The 22,625-nt window shown below is 38.4% G+C and overlaps 1 protein-coding gene across 10 annotated transcripts in view; it reads left to right on the top strand.

Annotated features, from left to right (window-relative positions):
- RAD51B (RAD51 paralog B) overlaps nt 1-22,625 on the top strand; it is a 632,024-nt gene that overhangs the window by 32,141 nt on the left and 577,258 nt on the right. For all 10 annotated transcript variants that reach the window (XM_060418204.1, XM_042252666.2, XM_060418203.1 and 7 more), the window contains 2 exons: nt 8,936-9,055; nt 10,746-10,929. In XM_060418204.1, the coding sequence (XP_060274187.1) occupies nt 8,936-9,055; nt 10,746-10,929 (304 nt within the window). The remainder of the gene's footprint in view (nt 1-8,935; nt 9,056-10,745; nt 10,930-22,625) is intronic.

A 22,625-nucleotide genomic window follows, 5' to 3' on the forward strand; every position in this document is an offset into this window, starting at 1 on the left:
GTCTTACTCTTAGATCATGGAATCCAGATTCCATTTCCTACTAAAAGGAACAAGGGTTTCATAGGGAAATGGCCAATTCTAGCTATGGAGCAGAAAGTTTTTGTTTTTTAATAAGAGGCAAAAGATTTATTTGATCTAAAGTGAAATCAGAATATTAGGAGGTTCGTAAGTTGAATCTGAAACATCAGATGTGAAGAGAGCTATCAAAGACTACTTACAGGAATATCAGAAGGACTTAAGAATCAACCCGTGGAGCTCGCACTAGCCAAAGATGAAACAAATTGGTTACCAATAGAACAATAATAGAAGTAGACTAAGATACATGAAATATATTTAAATTCATGAGTCTGTAATATTAAGAATGAAAAGCAACAAATTGATCACCTTTGGAGAATTCTGGAGATGCAAATTATTATTTTGAAAATGGGTTTTTATAAAAAAAGGAAACTAAGCATTTATTCTGTTTTCTATATAAATATTACTAAGTAGCAAATATATCTTTTTTATAGACAATAAATGAAGAAAAATAATAGAATATCACCAAATTATAAACCCTAAAAATCTAATGGATCTAGGCACTGAATATTGTGATATAATAAATATGTTATTTTGTAGTCATCCTGGTTCCTTTCAAAAGAACTTCAAAAACTTTTGGAATTTCCTGAGTGATAGAAGTGAGAGAAGCATCATTTGTATTCATAATTACCCCCTTTCTAACCATACTTGATTTATGCTAATGAGATGACTCTTGATGGCACTCTAGATTGCATCTAAATGGAACTGATTGCCAGTGGAACCTGTCATGTAATCATAGGTTTGAACTTTCAGGCCTACCTCCCCAGTCTCTGAGCAGGGAAGAAGGACTAGAATTGAATCAATCAGCATTTCAATCATTCCCATGTAATGGGATCTTCCAAAGCCCTCTAATTGATAGAGTTTGGAGAGCTTCTGGGTTGGTGAACAGGTGGTGCTCTCAATTTATTGCTGGCTGGTCTGAAGTAACAGAGGTTTGGGACTTGTGATTGATGTCTGAGGTTGGGGCAGTCTTGTGAGTCTGAGCCTTTAATCTGTAGGGTCTGAGTTAACTCCTAGTAGTTAGTGTTAGAAATGAACTGACTTGCAGGACACACAGTTAGTGTCCATAGGGAATTGGAAAATTGCTTAGTATAGAAAACCTACACATTTGGTGTCAGAAGTGTGAATAAAAACGGTTCATAAACAGAAAAGTCTGCTAGCATCACAAAAAGGCAACCAGCCATTGAGGTACTTCCTAATGGCAGAATAATCAAATCAGAAAGTGATCAAGGTTTCAGATCCAATGACCAGTTTACAGGGGCTTCCAGGTGGCGGTGGTGGTAAAGAACCCACCTGCCAGTGCAGGAGATGTAAGACATGTGGGTTTGATCCTTGGGTTGGGGAGATCCCCTAGAGAAAGAAATGGCAACCCACTCCAGTATTCTTCCTGGAGAATCCCATGGACAGAGGGGCCTGGTGGGCATATAGTCCATAGGGTCACAAAGAGTTGGACACTGCTGAAGTGACTTCAGTCACTTAGTCATGTTTCCTAACTCACAAGGAACTTATGAAGGTCATTTGAAGACAAGGATTGAAATTTATATTGTTTTTACTTTTCTAGTCTATTCTTCACAGTGCTTGAAAAGTGTAGTCATCTAGTGCTAGGGTCAGATCTAATCAAAGGTCCCGGTGCTCTTTTGTATAGATGTCAGACTTGTGTTTTTATAGTGCCTTCTGGAGTTGGACATAGAGGGTTACAGAGTGGCACCAGGTTTGTCCTGCTTTGTCACGTTTCATTTGTGCTATTACAAGACTGTTTGATCCCTATTTGGTGTTGCTGGGAAGGGTAGGTCAGGAAAGCTTTCTCCTGCAAGCAGTTGAATACCCAAAGAATAGGGGCTTAAACAACAAGAGGTTTATTTCTTCTGTCAAAGCAGGAAGACCTGAGTTGCTGGCAGTGGTTCTGCTTCTCATTGGTGGTAGAGACCTAGGGCTGGTACATTTTTGGCATGATATCCATTCTGTGTCGCTGAGATGAGAAAGAAACCATTGTATCTTAATCAGGAAGCTGCCTCTTCTTCTCTGCTGATTTTCTTTTCATGCTTTGGAATCCTTCTCCAGATTTCTCAGTTGGTCACCCTTGCATGAGGGTGGAAAATGAGGAGGAGGGAAAAATGAGGGGAGAAATATTTGTAACAAGCCTGATGGGGCTGGTTAACATTACTGCCTGAGTCAAATTGAGGTTCCCACATTGCAGGGAAGAAGTGGAAATGGATATTGGTGGGTAATTAACAGTGTCTGCCACAGCTGGGATAGTTTATGGATTTGGAAAAGAGATAAAGCAGGAAAAATAAGACTGAAAGAGGAATATTTTTAGCTTTCTGTATGTCTCTATATGGAGCACTCTCTCCATTTTGTGTTTACAAACAACCTGTTGGAAAAAGACAAATGAGAAAGTAAATTGAAGGATTAATGTGATGGAAGATTAAAGGATTCACAACTAGAGAATTTAGGGTAAGTGGAAAATATTTTCTATCAATAAATTGCTGAATATCTTTTTATCAAGAAGGAGGAAGAAAACAGTAAATAGAAAGAAAAAGAATAAATAAAAGTAAAACAACTTAAATTTATTAAAAAAAAAAAAGAAACCCTTGCGGGTGATGTACTTAAAACCACTGTGGAATGAATTGGAATGATTAGTTATATATTTTTCTTCAACAGTGCACTAGCTAGCTTATTTTTATATGACTTTGAGCAGTATGTTAATCATACATGTTCATCACAGAATGCAATTATATTTCCATACCGTTAATAATTAGATAATAGTATGAAAGTGAAAGTCACTCAGTTGCGTCCGACTGTTTGCAACCCCATGGAGTATGCAGTCCAGGGAATTCTCCAGGCCAGAATACTGGAGTGGGTAGCCTTTCCCTTCTCCAGGGAATCTTCCCAACCCAGGGATCAAACCCAGGTCTCCCATATTGCAGGCAGATTCTTTACCAGTTGAGCCACAAGGGAAACCCAAGAGTGCTGGAGTGGGTAGCCTATCCCTTCTCCAGTGGATCTTCCAGACCCGGGAATTGAACCGGGGTCTCCTGCATTCCAGGTGGACTTTTTTTTTTACCAACTGAGCTATCAGGGAAGCCCAGATAATAGTATAGTCTGGTGCTAAACCTTCAGATACTTAGGGACTGCCTTGGGGTGAGAGGAATACCAAACAGGCAGAATTCTGAATCCCCTTCTTCTGATTGATTCAGAAAAAGTCTGTTTTTATTTGTTTTACCTATTGGATTTCTGATTAGGGTCTGATATAGTTTCAGATGCTATATGCTGTATACACCTTGAGAATATGGATGAATAGATTAGTGACCTGTCTATGGAAATTTCCAGTATATATGAATTGAATAAATACTATATTGTCCCTATTGGGGATAATTAGAAAAAAAGATGGAGTTGGAGGTTAAGAATAAAAAAGGAAGCTAATATGAATGGTAAGTAGTAATAGTGATTTTCGAAGTAAAACTTTGTGAGAAATAAAATGGATAAAGGAAAATAAACCCAGGTCTTAGAACTGCAAGTGGATCTGTGTGTTAGAAAGGCTGAAGGATCTGGGGAAGCCAGAGATGGGGCTCAGGACTCTGGAAGGTGGTGACTTGGGGAGGCGGGATAGAGAACTGGAACTGTAAGAGGCGGAAGTGGACATTCCTGAGTTGTCATGAAATCAGAAGAGCTTGAAAACCGAGAAGAAAGATGTAGTGCAATAGGGGAGGAAGACAATCAAGTAATCACAAAAATGTAAAATTATAACTATTATAACTAAGTATGCAAAGGAGAGGTATATGTTGTGTTGGTACCATGTGGGAGCAATGGCCAAGCTTATTTCTGAAGGAAGATTTCTACTTTGGGTGCAAGTCACTTCTGAGGGTACCAGGTACTCTACACTAGTGCCCTTTAATTCCTACCAAACTACTCAGAACATCGGTCTTTCTGAACCAGTGAGTCAGGGAGCAACCTGTCGTGGCAGTGACAGCCCGACTTTGGCTGATTCTGATGGCGACGGCAGTGTGGTCTTAGGACCGTTCACCTACTTGATAGTACGAAAGTGAAGGAGGAGAGTGAAAAAGTTGCTTAAAGCTCAACATTCAGAAAACTAAGATCATGGCATCTGGTCCCATCACTTCATGGCAAGTAAATGGGGAAACAGTGGCTGACTTTATTTTTCTGGGCTCCAAAATCACTGCAGATGGTGACTGCAGCCGTGAAATTTAAAGACACTAACTCCTTGGAAGGAAAGTTATGACCAACCTAGATAGCATATTCAAAAGCAGAGACAATGCTTTGCCAACAAAGGTCCGTCTAGTCAAGGCTATGGTTTTTCCAGTGGTCATGTATGGATGTGAGAGTTGGACTGTGAAGAAGGCTGAGCACCGAAGAATTGATGCTTTTGAACTGTGTTGGAGAAGACTCTTGAGAGTCCCCTGGACTACAAGGAGATCCAACCAGTCCATTCTGAAGGAGATCAGCCCTGGGTGTTATTTGGAAGGAGTGATGCTAAAGCTGAAACTCCAGTACTTTGGCCACCTCATGCGAAAAGTTGACTCATTGGAAAAGACTCTGATGCTGGGAGGGATTGGGGTCAGGAGGAGAAGGGGACGGCCGAGGATGAGATGGCTGGATGGCATCACTGACTCGATGGACGTGAGTTTGAGTGAACTCCAGGAGTTGGTGATGGACAGGGAGGCCTAGCGTGCTGCGATTCATGGGGTCGCAAAGAGTCGGACACGACTGAGCGACTCAACTGAACTGATTCTCTAGGTCAAGTCATCATCTCTTATCTGGATGACTGCACTAGCTGATCTTGCTGTCACCCTTGCCCCTCCGGAGCCTATTCTCCATTTGGTAGCTAGAGTGATTCTTCAAAAATAAAAAAAGAAGTCAGGGTTTTCCTTGTGGCTCCGTGGATAAGAATCCACCTTCCAATGCGGGAGACACAGTCCAGGAAGACCCCACATGCAGCGGAACAACTAAACCTGTGCACCACAACCAGTGAGCCTCCAGTCTAGAGCCCAGGAGGCGCAACTGTGTGAGCCCACATGCAGCAACTACTGAAGCCCACACACCCTAGAGACTGTGCTTCACAATAAGAGAAGCCCCCATAAAGAGAAGCCTGCGCACTGCAACTGGAGAGAAGCCCCTGCTCCCTGAAGTCAGAGAAAAGCCTGAGCGCAGCAGCCAAAACCCAGCACAGCCAAAAATAAACAAGTAAATAAAATTATTTAAAAAAAAGGCAGATCATGTCAGTCGTGATCGTAGGTTTCCTATCTTATTGAATAAAATTTGAAAACAAACAAACAAACCTGCAAACATAAAAATCTTTTGTGTCTTTGGCCCCTGGCTGTCTCTTAGACCTTATTTCCTTTTATTCTGCCTCCTGGTTTCTGTGTTTCAGCTACTACATTAGCCTCCTTGTTTATTCCTCCAACACACTTGCTATCTTCTCACAAAAGAGTGGACTTGTGCGCTTGCTGTAATTCTATCTTCCTGTGTGCTGTTTCACTGGATAGCCATATGGTTCATTTTCTCATCTCCTTTAAACTTTCGCTCAAATATCAACTTATTAAAGAGGCTTTCCCCGACTACCTTCCATGAAATAGCCCTTACTTCCTTCTGTTACAATTTGTTCTGTGATCCTGACTCACTTTGCTTTAAAGCACTTATCATCTGACATATATATTTATTTGTCTTTCTCAGTAGCATGCAAGTTCCCTGAGGGAAGGATTTTTTGTTGTTGTTGTTTTTGTTCGCTGTTGTATCCTTAGCACCTAGAATGGTACCTGGTGGTGGTATATAGCGGTGGTGGTTTAGTCACTAAGTTGTGTCCGACTCTTTGTGACCCTACTGACTTCAAGACTGAGAGAAGCCTCTCAGACTTCTCTGTCCATGGGATTTTCCAGGCAAGAATGCTGGCGTGGGCTGCCATTTCTTTCTCCAGTGGGTCTTCCCCACCCAGGGGTCGAACCTGGGTCTCTTGCATTGTAGGCGGATTCTTTACCAACTAAGCTACCAGGCATATAATAGGTCCTCAAATATTGGTTGAATGAATGAGTATTAAGTGCACCTTTTGGAAAGAAAGCTTTTTATTAAAAAGACATCCACTAGATGGCATTGCTTTCAAATTTTTTGTAATTAATGTCTGGGAGGAAAAGATAAGATCTTTTGCTTGCTGTAACCAAAAAGACTTTTGTGGTAAAGGTTGTCCTAGATTAATGTGAGGCCTCTAGAATATTACATTTATATTTGGTTTTTGATTTATAGGTATTTTAGATACATTTTTCTAGAGTAAACATTTGGAGAAGCTTATAGGAAAACAACAGCATATTGGTATGTAAATAACCATTCGATACCGTTACTTAGCGTGGTTAACTGTGATGTCCACATAGTTCATGTCCACACGCTGACCATCCTGCTTTTGAGGGGCCTACATGCAACAAGAGAGCAGAAATAAGTTCCAGAGTCTTTCACTACTCGAGCCACTAGTTGAAATCGAGCCTAGTGTTAGAGTCAGGAAATTATTGTTGTCTGTCAGCTGTTCAGTTGTTGCCACCAGTGAGTTAGGTACTCTCATCTCATTGGGTACACTCAGTCTGGTTCCTAATCAATTGAAGATCCAAATACTAAAAAAAAAAACCTTCCTGTTTCCGGCAGATGTCACCATCGCTGTCCTATTGAAAAGCAGTAGGCTCCAAGGGTCAGAGCTTTTTAGCTGACTTCTCTGACTAACACTTAACTCAGCAAATAGTTTCCCTAATCAAGAAACTTGCACATTTTCCCCAAGCTGTTAAAATCTGCCCATTCCGCCTTTGCCCGTGTCGTCTCATTTCCTCTTGCTTTCATCACTTACCTCATTATTTGTCCAATCCCTATGCCTACCTCTCTCCAGTACTTCTCCTGAATGGTCATTTGATCCATTTTGTTCTCACTTTGATGGATCTTGATTCTCAAGCTGGAATCGGGGTTGCCAGGAGAAATATCACTAATCTCAGATATGCAGATGACACCACCCTTATGACAGAAAGTGAAGAGGAACTAAAGAGCTTCTTGATGAAAGTGAGAGGAGAGTGAAGAAGCTGGCTTAAAACTCAACATTCAAAAAATGAAGATCATGGCATCCGGTCCCATCACTTCATGGCAAATAGATGGGGAAACAATGGAAACAGTGAGAGACTTTATTTATTTGGGCTCCAAAATCACTGCAGCTGGTGACTGCAGCCATGAAATTAAAAGATCCTTGCTCCTTGAAAGAAAAGCTGTGACCAACCTAGACAGCATTTTAAAAAGCAGAGACATTACTTTGCTGACAAAGGTCTGTCTAGTCAAAGTATGGTTTTTCCAGTAGTCATGTGTGGATGTGAGAGTTGGACCTCTTCTTGGACCTCACTATTTAGAAATGAAAAGTGCTTTTTATACTTTTGTATCATTAAATGGGACATAAAATATAGGATGGTTTTAGTGTTTACAGTCCTTCCTCCCAGTCACCCTTGGATGATTAAATTTTGGGCTGCTAAACTATCAGAGACAGAGATAGTTACACTCAAAGATTTACATTTTTGACCAGAAATATTTGAAATTTCTAGTATTACTCCATTTCTTATATTATTAATGGTAAAGTTGCATCTGTTTCAACTTGTCACCTCTAATGCTCAGCCTACCCCATGTATTTGATCTAGCTTTGAGGTGAGAATTCAGTGTTTAGAAAATAGTTGTTTTTTTTTTTTTTTTTTTTCACTTCTGAAGGAAATGATGGGCTTCTCTGGTGGCTCAGACTATAAAGAATAGGCCTGCAGTGCAGGAGATCAGTATTTGATCCTTTGGTCAGGAAGAACTCCTGGAGAAGGGAATGGCCACCCACTCCATTATTCTTGCCTGAAGAATTCCACGAATATAGGGGCCTGAGGGGCTACAGTCTGTGGGATCTCAAGAAATTGGACCTGCCTTAGTGACTAAGCACAAAGGCAATGTGGATAGCATCCATATGTTTAGAAAATAGTATCCTGTTTACAAAGGAGCAATTGGATAGCATTTATCTAGTATGTATTAAGCTTTAATTGAGGAATCATTTTTCTGGTCTGAGACATGGAGATTTACTGATATCTGATTATTAGAATGATAATATTGAAATACATATTTCATTCATGAAATTGAAAGCATTTTTCTTAATTTACTAAACACATCTTATAGTTGGTAGTCAGATGGTCATTTATAAAATAACATTTTTGTGTTAAACCTCAGAGATACTGCTTTCTCACCACTAGATGAGATCTAAAAGCCCTGGCTGGGCTCATGCTCTGACTGGTACTCTTTTAGGGATTATAAAGAAGGGCTTCCATTCCAAAATCATATACGAAGCCATTTTGCTTATACCTGCTGTATCGATAAGGCTTTTTTTCTAGTGTTACTTATGGCTTATGAGTTTCCTAAGTAAAAGTCCTTAGAGGTTTAGGTTTAGCAATGTGACCTTAAATATTGACTTATTTAAATTTTTTATTACAATTTTAAAGGTTACTATCCATTTATAGTTATTACAGAATATTGGCTATTTTCCCTGTATTGTACAATACATCCTTGAGCCTGTCTTATACCCAATAGTTGGTATCTTCAATTCTTCCACCCCTGTACTATCCCTCCCCACTCCCTACTAGTAACCAATAGTTTGTTTTCTATATCTGCGAGTCTGCTTTTTTTTGTCATATTCACCAGATGGTTGTGTATTTTTTAGATTCCACATGTACGTGATACCGTACAGTGTTCGTCTTTGTCTAACTTATTTCACTTATCATAATGCTTTCCGAGTCCGTCCATGTTGCTGCAAATGGCAGAAGATATCAACTATTGTTGCTTGTGCTATTTTTTCCCTCCACAGACTAGTTGAGATAGCAGAATCTCGTTTTCCCAGATATTTTGACACTGAAGAAAAATTACTTTTGACAAGCAGTAAAGTTCATCTTTACCGGGAACTCAGCTGTGATGAAGTTCTACAAAGGTATGCTGTTTTAGATTTTGGCATGTTAGTAATACTTTGAAGATTTATTCTTTTGTTCTTCATGTTTTCAGCTTCTGAGTGAAAAAAAGTCCCTACATATTAGGATTAAGAAAAAAATCATTTCAGTGTTCTTTATTTACCACAGCCTATTGGTTGAAGTATTTTTTTAAAAATGAAAAAAAATTAAATGAATAAAATGTTTTAGATTTGACTAATTACGTGGTATATTAATTATCTACTGTTCTGTTAACAAATTACCCCAAAATTTAGCAGCTTAAAATAATCTATTTATCTCACCTAGTTTTTGAGGGTTAGTTATCTGGGAATAGCTTAATTGGGTATTTCTGGCTCAAAGTTGCTCAAGAACTTGCAGTTAATCTGTTGGGCAGGGCTGTAGTCATCTCAAGGGTCACTTGAGACTGGGAGATCTTGGAGAATTCCAGGATCACTCATGTAGTTGTTGGGAGACTTCCGTTTCTTTCTGGATTCTAGCCAGAGGTCTCCATTTCTCACCATGTGAGCCTCTCCATAAGGCTTCTTACAATATGTTGTTTACTCAAAAAAGTGCACAACCTAAAAGTTGAGAATCATGTTTTATTTAGTGGTCATACTGAGGACTTAAGCTTGGGGGGGCAGCCTCTCTGATAGCTCTGAGGGACTACTCTAAGGATGTAAGGGAGGAACCAGGATATAGGAGTTTCTGCAACAAAAAACCAGGTAGTCAGAATATAAAAAGATTACTGTTAATTAAAGAAAAACCAGATATATTTAAAAAAAAATATATATATATATTTATTTGGCTGTACCAGGTCTTAGTTGCTAGTTTTAGCACATGAGATCTTCCTTGCAACATGCAGGTTCACAAGGGATCTATAGTTGTGGCCTGTGGGATCAAGTTCCCTGACCAGGGATTGAACCTGGGCCCCATGCATTGGGAGTATGGAGTCTTAACCTCTGGACCATGATGGAAGTCCCCAAATCAGACATATTGAATTAATGAATTTAGCACTTTTCTGAGTGTGGGAAGATGCGAGTCTGGGCTCACTGAAATCATTCCTTTGATATGCACCTTAACTATCTAGAGCCAGTATCTTGCTTTTCTCCATCCTGAATTCCCTCATGGTGCACAGCTGGGGCAGCTTCAGTAGCTGATGGCTTGACGGCCTCAACATCATTTGTTTACGCATGTGGCAGGTGGCGTTTCTGGTCCACAGTATCTTGCCTTCGCCACAGCAAGTGCTCTGAGAGAGAGTGGACCAATGAGAAAGATCCCAGGATGGAAGTTGTAGCCTTCTACAGCCTATTTTGTCATTTGGTCCACAGACAAACCCTGGTCCAGTTGGGAAGGGGACTCCATAGGGATGTGAATACCGGGAGATGGGAGTAAGTGGGGGCCATTTTGGAGACTGGCCACTGCAAGTAGTTTTGCTCTAAAACTGGAGCTTTAGCAATATCATGAAAAAACCAAGGAATAAATCCAAAGGAAAATATTTTGGCCTATTTACACAAGAATGCAATATGTATGGAAGAGCTGGAAAATAAGTTATGTTTATTGAGAATATCTGCACTAACTACTGTAACTTAGAGAAGAGTAATTTGTTGTTTTAAAGTTGGTTAACCTTTGCAGTGCTCTGTTTTTAAGAATTATACCTTAAAGTCATCCACTATCTTATATCTTCTGCTTTTACAGGATTGAATCCTTAGAAGAAGAAATTATTTCAAAAGGAGTTAAACTTGTGATTATTGACTCTGTTGCCTCTGTGGTAAGAAAGGAGTTTGATACACAACTTCAGGGCAACGTGAGAGAGAGGAACAAGTTCTTGGCAAGAGAAGCAGCCTCTTTGAAGTATTTGGCTGAGGAATTTTCAATCCCAGTAAGTTTTTCTTTTTCTTTTTTTTCCTTTCTTTTATATGAAGTTCATTAATTTATAATATCAAATAATATAATTAGAAAGAATTATAAAACAGGTGACTTATTAAGGGTAACACAGTCTGATTGCTATAGCAAATACCACCGTCTTCTAAAATTTGTTTATCTGTTGAGATTGTTTTATCTTTTTCATAATTTGAGCCTAGAACAGATTTAAATATTATTTTCCAAAGTGCCTATAGTCAGCCCTTTTCTTCTCATTGGTTACTCTTTGTGCATGTTTTTATATTACTTTTGTTATACTGAGGTAAGTAATAAGAATTAAAACTCCATGAAATCGCCCATATCGATATACCTTTTTTTTTTAATGACAGTATTTGTCAATTTTATAAATTTTTAAGGTTTAGATATTGTTATTGTGTTCAGTGCTGTTTGGTATGCTTTAGCAGTTGGTTTGCTTCAAAAGCCAGAGGTTGATTCTTAGGGCATGAACGTTGGGAGTGATAGTAATGAAAATGTAAGTAAGGAAAACTTGAAAACTTATTTTTGGCATGACTTTCAGTAGTGGACCAGGAAATCTGAAGATGAGATGTATTATAAGAGTTTGTGGTGGGTAAGCTACAAGAGCAATAAGTTAGTTATATTCCCATCAGTAGTGTGTGGGAGAGTACGACTTGTTCTGAAGTCTTGCTAGCATTTAGTACTGTCAGGCTTTTAACTTTTAGCCATGTATCATCTCAACAGAAGATAGGAAAATTCCTTAAACTGAGATAAAATTTAGTAATGATTTTATAATTTTTAGATTTGTTTGGAAAATTAAAACCTTGGATCTTTGTAACATAGGAATATGTACCATTAGTGGAAACTATCACATAGCCTTTGAGATTTATAAACCAAAACAAGGAGTTGAGGGAGAAAATGTGATATTCAGAAAGTTCTGCATGTCTTAATGGCTTTTAAAATTCATATTTTGGGTTATATGGTATAATTCCTGGTGAATCAAGTGCTGTAAAAGTTATCTTGGATGATGTTTATCTTTTAAATTTTGTTACAGTTACATAAAAGGACAAATTCAAACTGTATATTTCCTGGTCAAGGGGAATAGGGAATTAAAAAATATTTTATAGAGTTGATTGAGTGGAAAAGTTAAGTGTATATGTTTATTTCATTAATTCATACTGTTGCCCATTTAATCTTATGTAAAATATGAAAATTCACTTTTTAGAAGTTGTATTTGTTGTTTTTCTATTGTAATTATAGACTAATGCATTTCAGTTTTTTCTTAGGTGGTTATTTTTCTGAGTGAGAAAGGGCCTCTGCTTTTGTTTGTTTTTAATAGAGCCCTCTGAAAGAATGGGTGCTTAGCATCTCCATATTCCTCTGTCTTTGCCTTTGTTTTTCTGTTTAGAGGTAAATGCAGACTACAACATATATTTATATAACACAGTATGGTATTGGCTTTTCTGACAAATCAGTATTGGTTTTAGAAAGGTTTTGAAAAATACTTCCTTTAGGAAATGTCTGACTTTTCCTAGCCTAGTTAGCTTGTCTAAATGGAAAACCATGAACTTTTAAACTTTTATACTATACTTTGAATAGGTGGCTTCGTGTGGAACAAAATATGTTACAAAGTATGTTGTCTTTTGGTTCATTGTACCTTTCAAATTAGCAAGCCTTATGCCTCTTTGTATTTACTCAAAGTGAAAGTCACTCAGTCATGTCTGACTCTTTGCGACCCCATGTACTATACAGCCCATGGAATTCTCCAGGCCAGAATTCTGGAGTGGGTAGCCTTTCCCTGCTGCAGGGGATCTTCCCAGGCCAGGGATCTAACCTAGGTCTCCCTCATTGCAGGTAGATTCTTTACCAGCTGAGCCACAAGGAAAGTCCAAAAATACTGGAGTAGGTAGCCTATCCCTTCTCCAGTGGATCTTCCTGTCCCAGGAATCGAACTGGGGTCTCCTGTTTGTGCTTACTCAAACATGTCCACAATCGTTACTGTCCCCGTAAGTGTTTGCTATTCCTTAGCCTGAAATATTCCTCCACTATATCCATTTTTTGGTTACGCTTTATGTTCCTCCATCATAGTTTTCACCCTCTAGCGTTATATATTTCTATGTTTATTGCTTGTGTGTCCCCACCACCCCATTGTATGGTTATAGGGACTCCGTTTTCTTCATTCATGGCTTTATTCTCAGTACTAGGAATAGTGCCTAACACATAGTAGGCACATTGAATGTGTGAACTTAGATATTGCATTTCTTCGTAGGCTTGATTTAATCATGTATATATTTATATTGAACTTAAATTTTATCATTTGCTTTAAGTTCTATCTTGATCCTATCTTTAATATTATTTACTATCTATATGGTGATAAAATATAATTTTAGATGGCAGAATCTTATCATATAGGAGCTGCACTCAGTTTACACTGGTGTCTTATAGGAAGAAAAATAGTTTTTAAGATTCTTAAGCTTGGAAAAAGCTTTAGAGATCTAGATAGTATCACAAAGCCAGGAATTTTAGAAGAGATTTTATCTCAGTTTAGTAAAACTGTGAAAAGTGAATGTCTGATGATCTCTGAAGCCTGGGCAAAAAGCCAGGCCCTCCAACCTGTTCTTTGGCTGTGGATCTGAGGTGGTGGATAGGGCCAGGAAACCTGGCATATTGATACACTTTAGGTATGTTTTCATTCAGAGGAGAATAAAGAGTCAAACCAGCTTGGGTGGTGGGTTGATTGCTTCATTGAATTTAAATATTTCTCTATAGTGAAACTTCAGTGCTTTCAAAATGTGGGAAAAAAGCTTAAAATATAATTTGCATTTCATTTTGATCATCACACTGTGTATATGTTTGTGTGTGGTATGTACAGTTGTCCCTCAGTTTCTGTAGGAACTTGCTTCCAGAACACCCACAGATACCAAAGTCTGCAGATGTTCAAGTCCCTTGTGTAAAATAGTGGTCCTCCTTATCCGTGGGTGTTATGTTCAGGGCTTTGCATCAGAAATTCTTTAAGTGAGAATTTTTGATCCATGGTTGGTTGACTTCTCAGCTTTGGAACCCATGAATATGGAAGATGCTCATATGTATGTTTATATGCAAGCATATCTATGTGCATGGAGATTTCAGCTTCCTTTCTCAGTAACTAATGGAATAAATAGAAAGTCAGAAGAATAACATCAATCAGCTTGATCTAATTGATATTAGATTAGATTATAAAACTTTCCACTTAAATGCCCACAGAATACATACTCCTTTCAGGTACACATGAGATATTCACCAGGATAAACTATATTTGGTGCCATAAAATAAATCTCAACATATTTAAAAGATTGAAATAGTACAAAGTATGTTTTTTAACCACAAGAAAATTGAACTAGAAACAGAAACATGTCTGGAAAATTCACAGGTATTTGCAAATTAAGTAAAACACTTCTAAATAACTCACGAGTCACAGAATGAATCTTCTAAGAACTTAGGAAATATTTTGAAATAAGTAAAAATGAAAATACAGTGTATCAAAATCTGTGGGTTGCAGCTAAGTCAGTGCTTGGAGGGTTTTTTTTTTTTTTTGCTATAAGCACTTGATTAAAGAAAGACTTATTTAATATTTAATATAAATTTTAATATTTAACATTAAACTAATATTTATTAATTTTAGTATTTATTATTTGATTTTTATTTAATATTTATTTAAAGCATTAAGTGATCTAAGCTAGTGAAAAGTAGAAAAAAATTAAATCCAAAATAAGCAGAAGGAAGGAACTAAGGAAGATAAAAGCATAAATTCATGAAATTAAAAATAGGAAACAATAGAGAAAAAAAATCAGTGAAATAAAAAGCTGGTCCTTTGAAAAGTTTAGTAGAGTTGATAAGACTCCCCAGACTGATCAAGAGAAAAAAGAGAGAAAAGGCAAATTAACAGTATCAGGAATGAGAAGTTATATATCACTGGCGGTCCTAAGATATTAAATGAACAATAAGGGATTGTTATGATCAACTTCATTTCACTAAATTTAGTGATGAAATGGATAAATTCTTTGAAAGCTATAAACTACCAAAGCTTTCTGAGGAAGAACCATATAACCTGGATAATCCCATATCCATTAAAGCAATGGAGTTTAAGGGACTTCGCTATTGGCTCAGTGGTAAAGAAACCACCTGCCAATGTGGGAGACTTGGGTTCGACCCCTGATTTGGGAAGATTCCACATGCTGCTACAAAGCAACTAAGCCCATGTGCCCCAGCTGTTGAACCTGTGGTCTGAAGAGCCTGGGAGTCACAGCTGTCGAACCTATGTGCTGCAACTACTGAAGCCCACGCACCCTAGCACCCAGCTCCACAGCAGGAGAAACCACCACAATGAGAAGCACACACACCATAACTAGGGAGTAGCCCCTGCTTACTGCGATTAGAGAAAAGCCCATGCAGCAACAAAAATCCAGCACAGCCAAAAACAATAAGTAAACAAAACTATTAAAAAGAACAGAAATTGAATTTGTAGTTAAATATCCCATGAAGAGACAACTACATGTAAAAGGAGGAAATTAGAACACTTCCTAACACCATACACAAAGATAAACTCAAAATGGGTTAAAGACCTAAATGTAAGACCATAAACTATAAAACTCTTAGAGGAAAACATAGGCAGGACATTCAATGACATAAATGAAAGCAAGATCCTCTATGACCCACCGCCTAGAGTAATAGAAATAAAAACAAAAATATACAGTTCAGGCGCTCAGTTGTGTCCGACTCTTTGCGACCCCATGAATCGCAGCACGCCAGGCCTCCCTGTCCATCACCAACTCCCGGAGTTCACTCAGACTCACCTCCATCGAGTTGGTGATGCCATCCCCCCATCTCATCCTCTGTCGTCCCCTTCTCCTCCTACTCCCAATCCCTCCCAGCATCAGAGTCTTTTCCAATGAGTCAACTCTTTGCATGAGGTGGCCAAAGTACTGGAGTTTCAGCTTTAGCATCATTCCTTCCAAAAGAACACCCAGGGCTGATCTCCTTCGGAATGGACTGGTTGTATCTCCTTGCAGTCCAGGGGACTATCAAGAGTCTTCTTCAACACCACAGTTCAAAAGCATCAGTTTTTTGAAAAATATACAAGTGGGACCTAGTTAAGCTTAAAAACTTTTGCACAGCAAAGGAAACTATAAACAAAGTGAAAAGACAACCCTCAGAATGGGAGAAAATAATAGCAAATGAAACAACTAACTAAAAGATTAATTCCAAAATTAATTCCAAAAATATACAAGCAGCTTGTACAACTCAATACCAGAAAAATAAACAACCCAATCAAAAAGTGGGAAAAAGACCTGAATAGACATTTCTCCAAAGAAGACATACAGATGGCTAGCAAACACATGAAAAGATGCTCAACATCGCTTGTTATTAGAGAAATGCAAATCAAAACTACAATGAGATATCACCTCACACGGGTCAGAATGGCCATCATCAAAAAGTCTACAAAGAATAAATGCTAGAGAGGGTGTGGAGAAAAGAGAACCCTCTTGCAGTGTTGGTGGGAATGTAAATTGATACAGCCACTATGGAAGATGGTAGGGAGATTCCTTAGAAAACTAGGAATAAAACCACCACATGACCCAACAATCGCACTCCTAGGCGTATACTCTGAGGAAACCGAAATTGAAAAAGACACATGTACCCCAGTGTTCATTGTAGGACTATTTACAGTAGCTAGAACATGGAAGCAACCTAGATGTCCATTGACAGATGAATGGATAAAGAAGTTGTGGTACATATACACAGTGGAATATTACTCAGCCATAAAAGGAATGCATTTGAGTCAGTTCTAACGAAGTGGATGAACCTGGAGCCTATTGTACAGAGTGAAATAAGTCAGAAAGAGAAAGATAAATATCATATACTAATGCATATATATGGAATTTAGAAAGATGATGCCAAGAATTTATCTGCAGGGCAGCAGTGGAGAAACAGACACAGAGAACAGACTTATGGACATGGGGAGAGGAAAGGAGAGGGTGAGATGTATGGAGAGAGTAACATGTAAACTTACATAACTATATGTAAAATAGATAGCCAATGGGAATTTGCTGTATATCTCTGGGAACCCAAACAGGGGCTCTGTATCAACCTAGAGGGGTGGGATGGGGAGGGAGATGGGAAGGAGACTCAAGTGGGAGGGGAGATATGTATACCTATGGGTGATTCATGTTGAGGTTTGACAGAAAACAACAAAATTATGAAAAGCAATTATCCTTCAATTAAAAATTACATAAATTAATAAAATCCCACGGAGAAAATTCTAGGTAAAATTCACTGGTAAAATCTATCAACCATTTAAGGGTGAAGTAATATCAGTTCTATGCAAACAACTACAGACTGATGTTTCTCATGAACATAAATATACAAATCCTTAAAAATATTAACAAAGTAAATTCAGCAATAAATAAAAAGAGTGAATACATCATGACCAAGTAGAGCTTATTTCAGGATTGCTAGGCTGATTTCTGGCCTGGAAAATCCCATGGACAGCGGAGCCTGCAAGGCTGCAGTCCATGGGGTCGCTGAGGGGTCGGACACGACTGAGCGACTTCACTTACACTTTTCACTTTCATGCATTGGAGAAGGAAATGGCAACCCACTCCAGTGTTCTTGCCTGGAGAATCCCGGGGACGAGGGAGCCTGGTGGGCTGCCATCTATGGGGTCGCACAGAGTCGGACACGACTGAAGCGACTTAGCAGCAGCAGCAGCAGCAGTGAAATACTGGGAGAAGGAAATGGCAACCCATGTCAGTATTCTTGCCTGGAGAATCCCAGGGACAGAGGAGCCTGGTGGGCTGCCATTTATGGGGTTGTACAGAGTCGGCAACGACTAAAGTGACTTAGCAGCAACAGTGAAATACTGACTTCTTTCTTTCTAAGATTGGGAATAAGGCAAAGATGGTCTATTCTTGCAATTTCTAATTAGCACTGTATTGTTGAATCTAGCCAGTGTGATATGGCAAGAAAAAGAATTTAAGTATATTCAGATTAGAAGAAATAAGACTATCTTTACTCATAGATACTATGATATATTTAGTAGAAAACCCCAAAGATTTTACCCAAAAAAGCTACTAGATTTAACAAGTGATTTTAGTAAGATCACAGAGTATGGAAATCAATATATAGACACTAATTGTTTTTCTGTAAGCTAGTGGTGGACAATTGGAAATCAAAACTTAAAACCTATCCTATTAATAAGAGAACCTTAAACCATGAAATATTTGGTGATAAATGTAGCAAAATATATGTAAGGTTTTTTATGCTGAAAACTATAAAACATTGATGACAGGAATCAAAGTAGACCTAAATAAATGAAAATATACCATGCTCATATACTCAAGACTCAGAAGTATCACAATGTTAATTCTCTCCAAATTGCTCTGTATATTCAATATACAGTCCTGTAGATCCCAGTAGGCTTTTGGGTAGAAGTCAACAATCTGACCGTGAAATCTGTGTAGGAAAGCAAAAGATTGAGAATAGCTCGAGCAATTTATGAAAAAGAAAGTATAGTTAGAAGACTTGCACTCCCTGATTTTAAGAGCTACTATAAAGCCGTAATAATTAAGACAACATTGTATTGGTGATAGGATTGACACCAGATCAATGCAACAGAATAGAGAGTGAAGAAATCCACAGTTTGCAGTTAATTTTGAGCAAAGATGCTAAGAGAAGTCAATGGAAAAGGAATAGTTTGTCAACAAATGATGCTAGAACTAGTGGATATCCATATGTAAAAAACAACAAATGAATTCCTTTCATTATTATAGAAACTCAACTCAAAATGAATCATATACCTATCATAACATAAAACCTAAAACTATAAAACTTTTAGAAAAAAAAAAGGGAGAAAATCTCTGTGGCCTGGGGCCAGGCAAAGGTTTCTTAAATGACATTAAAAAACATTAACTATAAAATATTAACATTTCTATTCTTTGAAGACACTTCAGAAAATGAAAAAATAAGCCACAGACTGAGATAATATTTGTGCAACTCATATGTTAAAGGACTGGTAGCTAGAAATATAAGGAACTATGAAAACTCTAACAATCTAATTTTAAAAATGGACAAAAAAATGGGCAAAATATTTGAATAAGCACTTCAGCAAGGAAGATATACAGATGACAAATAAGCATGAGAAAATATACTCAAAATCATTAGTCATTAACAAATGCAAATTAAAATCACAATGCAGTACTACTATATACCTATTAAAATACTTCAAAAAACAAAAACAAAAATCCTGACATTACCAAATACTGACAAAGATATGAGTATACAGAGCACCTTGAATTCTCCTACATACTGATGGAAATGCTGTAAATAGTATTGCCACCATGGAAAACAGTTTCTTATAAACATCTGCTTTAACCATATGACCCATCAGTCTTTCTCCTAGGTGTTCTTTTTACCCAAATAAATGATACATATCAGTGCAAAAATCTGAAAATATTTTTAGTGGTTTAATTCATAATCACCAAACACCAGAAACAGCCCAGACAGGTCTGGGTTATAGTAGTAACTGGTTGTTCTTTTAAATTCAATTGATTTATCACAGAGCTTCAAATACAACTTAACAAGTAAAAAAAAAAAAAAAGCTGCAAGGGGCCCTTATGTCTAATATTAACATCTTCATTTTGTAAATCAGAGAATCTTATTGTCTTATCTCTCTTCTAGAAACAGTAATGCTTTGCTTCCCACTTGTTTGCTTCAGGACTTTCAAATGCCAGTGAGCACATTCTCATTTTGCCCTATTAGCTCACTGGCCAAAGGTCAGCAAATTTTTTCTGTAAAGAGCCAGATAGTAATATTTTAGGTTTTATGGGCCCTACGGTCTCTGTGGCAACTACTCAATCAGCCATAGTAGCATAAAGGAGCCTTAAACAATTTGTAAACAAATGGGTATGGTTGCAGTTCAATATGATTCGTTTACAAAACCAGACGGTTGGGTCACAGACCTTAGTTTGCCATCCCCTGATCTGCCCCTTTCCCTTTTCTCCTTAGCTTCAGGACCCAAGCTGGTTGCTACCAGTAGGATAAGGATTTTAGAGGAAGGGTCAGAGAGCAGTCTCCTCATAAAGCAGTGTTTTCTCGAACTAGTGTAAGGCATTGGCCACTTTTAAATGCAAGTAATACTTTCATTAACTTCCATTTCTGACTTCAGGATTATTAAATATCATAGAAGTATATAGAATTATGTGCTAAGTCACTTAAGTCATGTCTGACTCTTTGTGACTCTGTGGACTATAGCCTGCTAGGCTCTTCTTTCCATGGGATTTTCCAGGCAAGAATACTGCAGTGGGTTGCCATTTCCTCCTCCAGGGGATCTTTCCAACACAGGGACTGAATCTGAGTCTCTTATGTCTCCGGCATTGGCAGGCAGGTTCTTTACCAAAAAGTAGTTAATAACTCTTCGTATTAAACCATACTTAAGAAACCATAAAAGTGGGTTGTATTTATAAATAACACAATACTATTCAAATTAATTATTCTCATATTATAGATGATAATTTGCTAAATTAAACTATTACTTGTGATACAAATATACTAACTTATGGTATAGCTTCTTCTGAATTGTGTGTGTGTGTGTGTGTGTGTATTTACTGTATTTCATGTGATGCCTCAAATTTGAACTACTGGAACATCTTTTTCTCTTTGGGAAGAATGACTTCATTTGGCCTTCACCTTGGCATTGAATGCATTTACATTTGAATTCTGCCATTACTTTTTATCATTCAGTTCAGTTCATTTCAGTCCAGTCACTCAGTTGTGTCTGACTCTTTGCGACCCCGTGAATTGCAGCACACCAGGCCTCCCTGTCCATCACCAACTCCCGGAGTCCACCCAAACCCATGTCCATCGAGTTGGTGATGCCATCCAACCATCTCATCCTCTGTTGTCCCCTTTTCCTCCTGCCTTCAATCTTTCCCAGCATCAGGGTCTTTTCCAATGAGTCAGCTCTTCTAATCAGGTGGCCAAAGTATTGGAGTTTTAGCTTCAACATCAGTCCTTCTGGTGAACACCCAGAACTGATCTCCTTTAGGATGGATGGTTGGATCTCCTTGCAGTTCAAGAGACTCTCAAGAGTCTTCTCCAACACCACAGTTCAAAAGCATCAATTCCTTGGTGTTCAGCTTTCTTCACAGTCCAACTCTCACATCCAGTGACCACTGGAAAAACCATAGCCTTGACTAGTTGGAACTTTGTTGGGAAAGTAATGTCTCTGCTTTTGAATATGCTATCTAGGTTGATCATAACTTTCCTTCCAAGGAGTAAGCGTCTTTTAATTTCATGGCTGCAGTCACCATCTGCAGTGATTTTGGAGGCCAAAAAAATAAAGTCTGACACTGTTTCCACTGTTTCCCCATCTATCTGCCATGAAGTGATGGGACCAGATGTCATGATCTTAGTTTTCTGAATGTTGAGCTTTAAGCCAACTTTTTCACTCTCCTCTTTCACTTTCATCAAGAGGCTTTTGAGTTCCTCTTCACTTTCTGCCATAAGGGTGGTGTCATCTGCATATCTGAGGTTATTGATATTTCTCCTGGCAATCTTGATTCCAGTTTGTGCTTCTTCCAACCCAGCGTTTCTCATGATGTACTCTGCATAGAAGTTAAATAAGCAGGATGACAATATACAGCCTTGACATACTCCTTTTCCTATTTGGAACCAGTCTGTTGTTCCATGTCCAGTTCTAACTGTTGCTTCCTGACCTGCATATAGGTTTCTCAAGAGGCAGGTCAGGTGGTCTGATATTCTCATCTCTTTCAGAATTTTCCACACTCTCTATAGTTATATTTTATTCTTACGTAAAGTTGGCTTAAAGCTCAACATTCAGAAAATGAAGATCATGACATCCGGTCCCATCACTCCATGGGAAATAGATGGAGAAACAGTGGAAACAGTGTCAGACTTTATTTTTTGGGGCTCCAAAATCACTGCAGATGGTGACTGCAGCCATGAAATTAAAAGACGCTTACTCCTTGGAAGAAAAGTTATGACCAACCTAGACAGCATATTCAAAAGCAGAGACATTATTTTGCCAACTAAGGTCCGTCTAGTCAAGGCTATGGTTTTGCCAGTAGTCATGTATGGATGTGAGAGTTGGACTGTGAAGAAGGCTGAGCGCCGAAGAATTGATGCTTTTGAACTGTGGTGTTGGAGAAGACTCTTGAGAGTCCCTTGGACTGCAAGGAGATCCAACCAGTCCATTCTGAAGGAGATCAACCCTGGTATTTCTTTGCAAGGAGTGATGCTAAAGCTGAAACTCCAGTACTTTGGCCACCTCATGTGAAGAGTTGCCTCATTGGAAAAGACTTTGATGCTGGGAGGGATTGGGGGCAGGAGAAGAAGGGGACGACAGAGGATGAGATGGCTGGATGGCATCACTGACTTGATGGATGCGAGTCTGAGTGAACTCCTGGAGATGGTGATGGACAGGGAGGCCTGGCGTGCTGTGGTTCATGGGGTCGCAAGGAGTCGGACACAACTGAGCGACTGAACTGAACTGAATGTTATTATATGATTTTTCAGAAATGATACAATTTTTGGTTTGATTACTTTTATCTTAATTACTGAAAGCAAACAGTATGGGAATTCTATGAGATAAGAAAGTCTTTGTGTTTGCTAACTCACATTTGAAGTCAGAGTATTCTTAATGGT

The sequence above is a fragment of the Ovis aries genome, chromosome 7, assembly GCF_016772045.2.
Source record: "Ovis aries strain OAR_USU_Benz2616 breed Rambouillet chromosome 7, ARS-UI_Ramb_v3.0, whole genome shotgun sequence".
In the NCBI taxonomy this organism is placed as follows: Eukaryota; Metazoa; Chordata; class Mammalia; order Artiodactyla; family Bovidae; genus Ovis; species Ovis aries.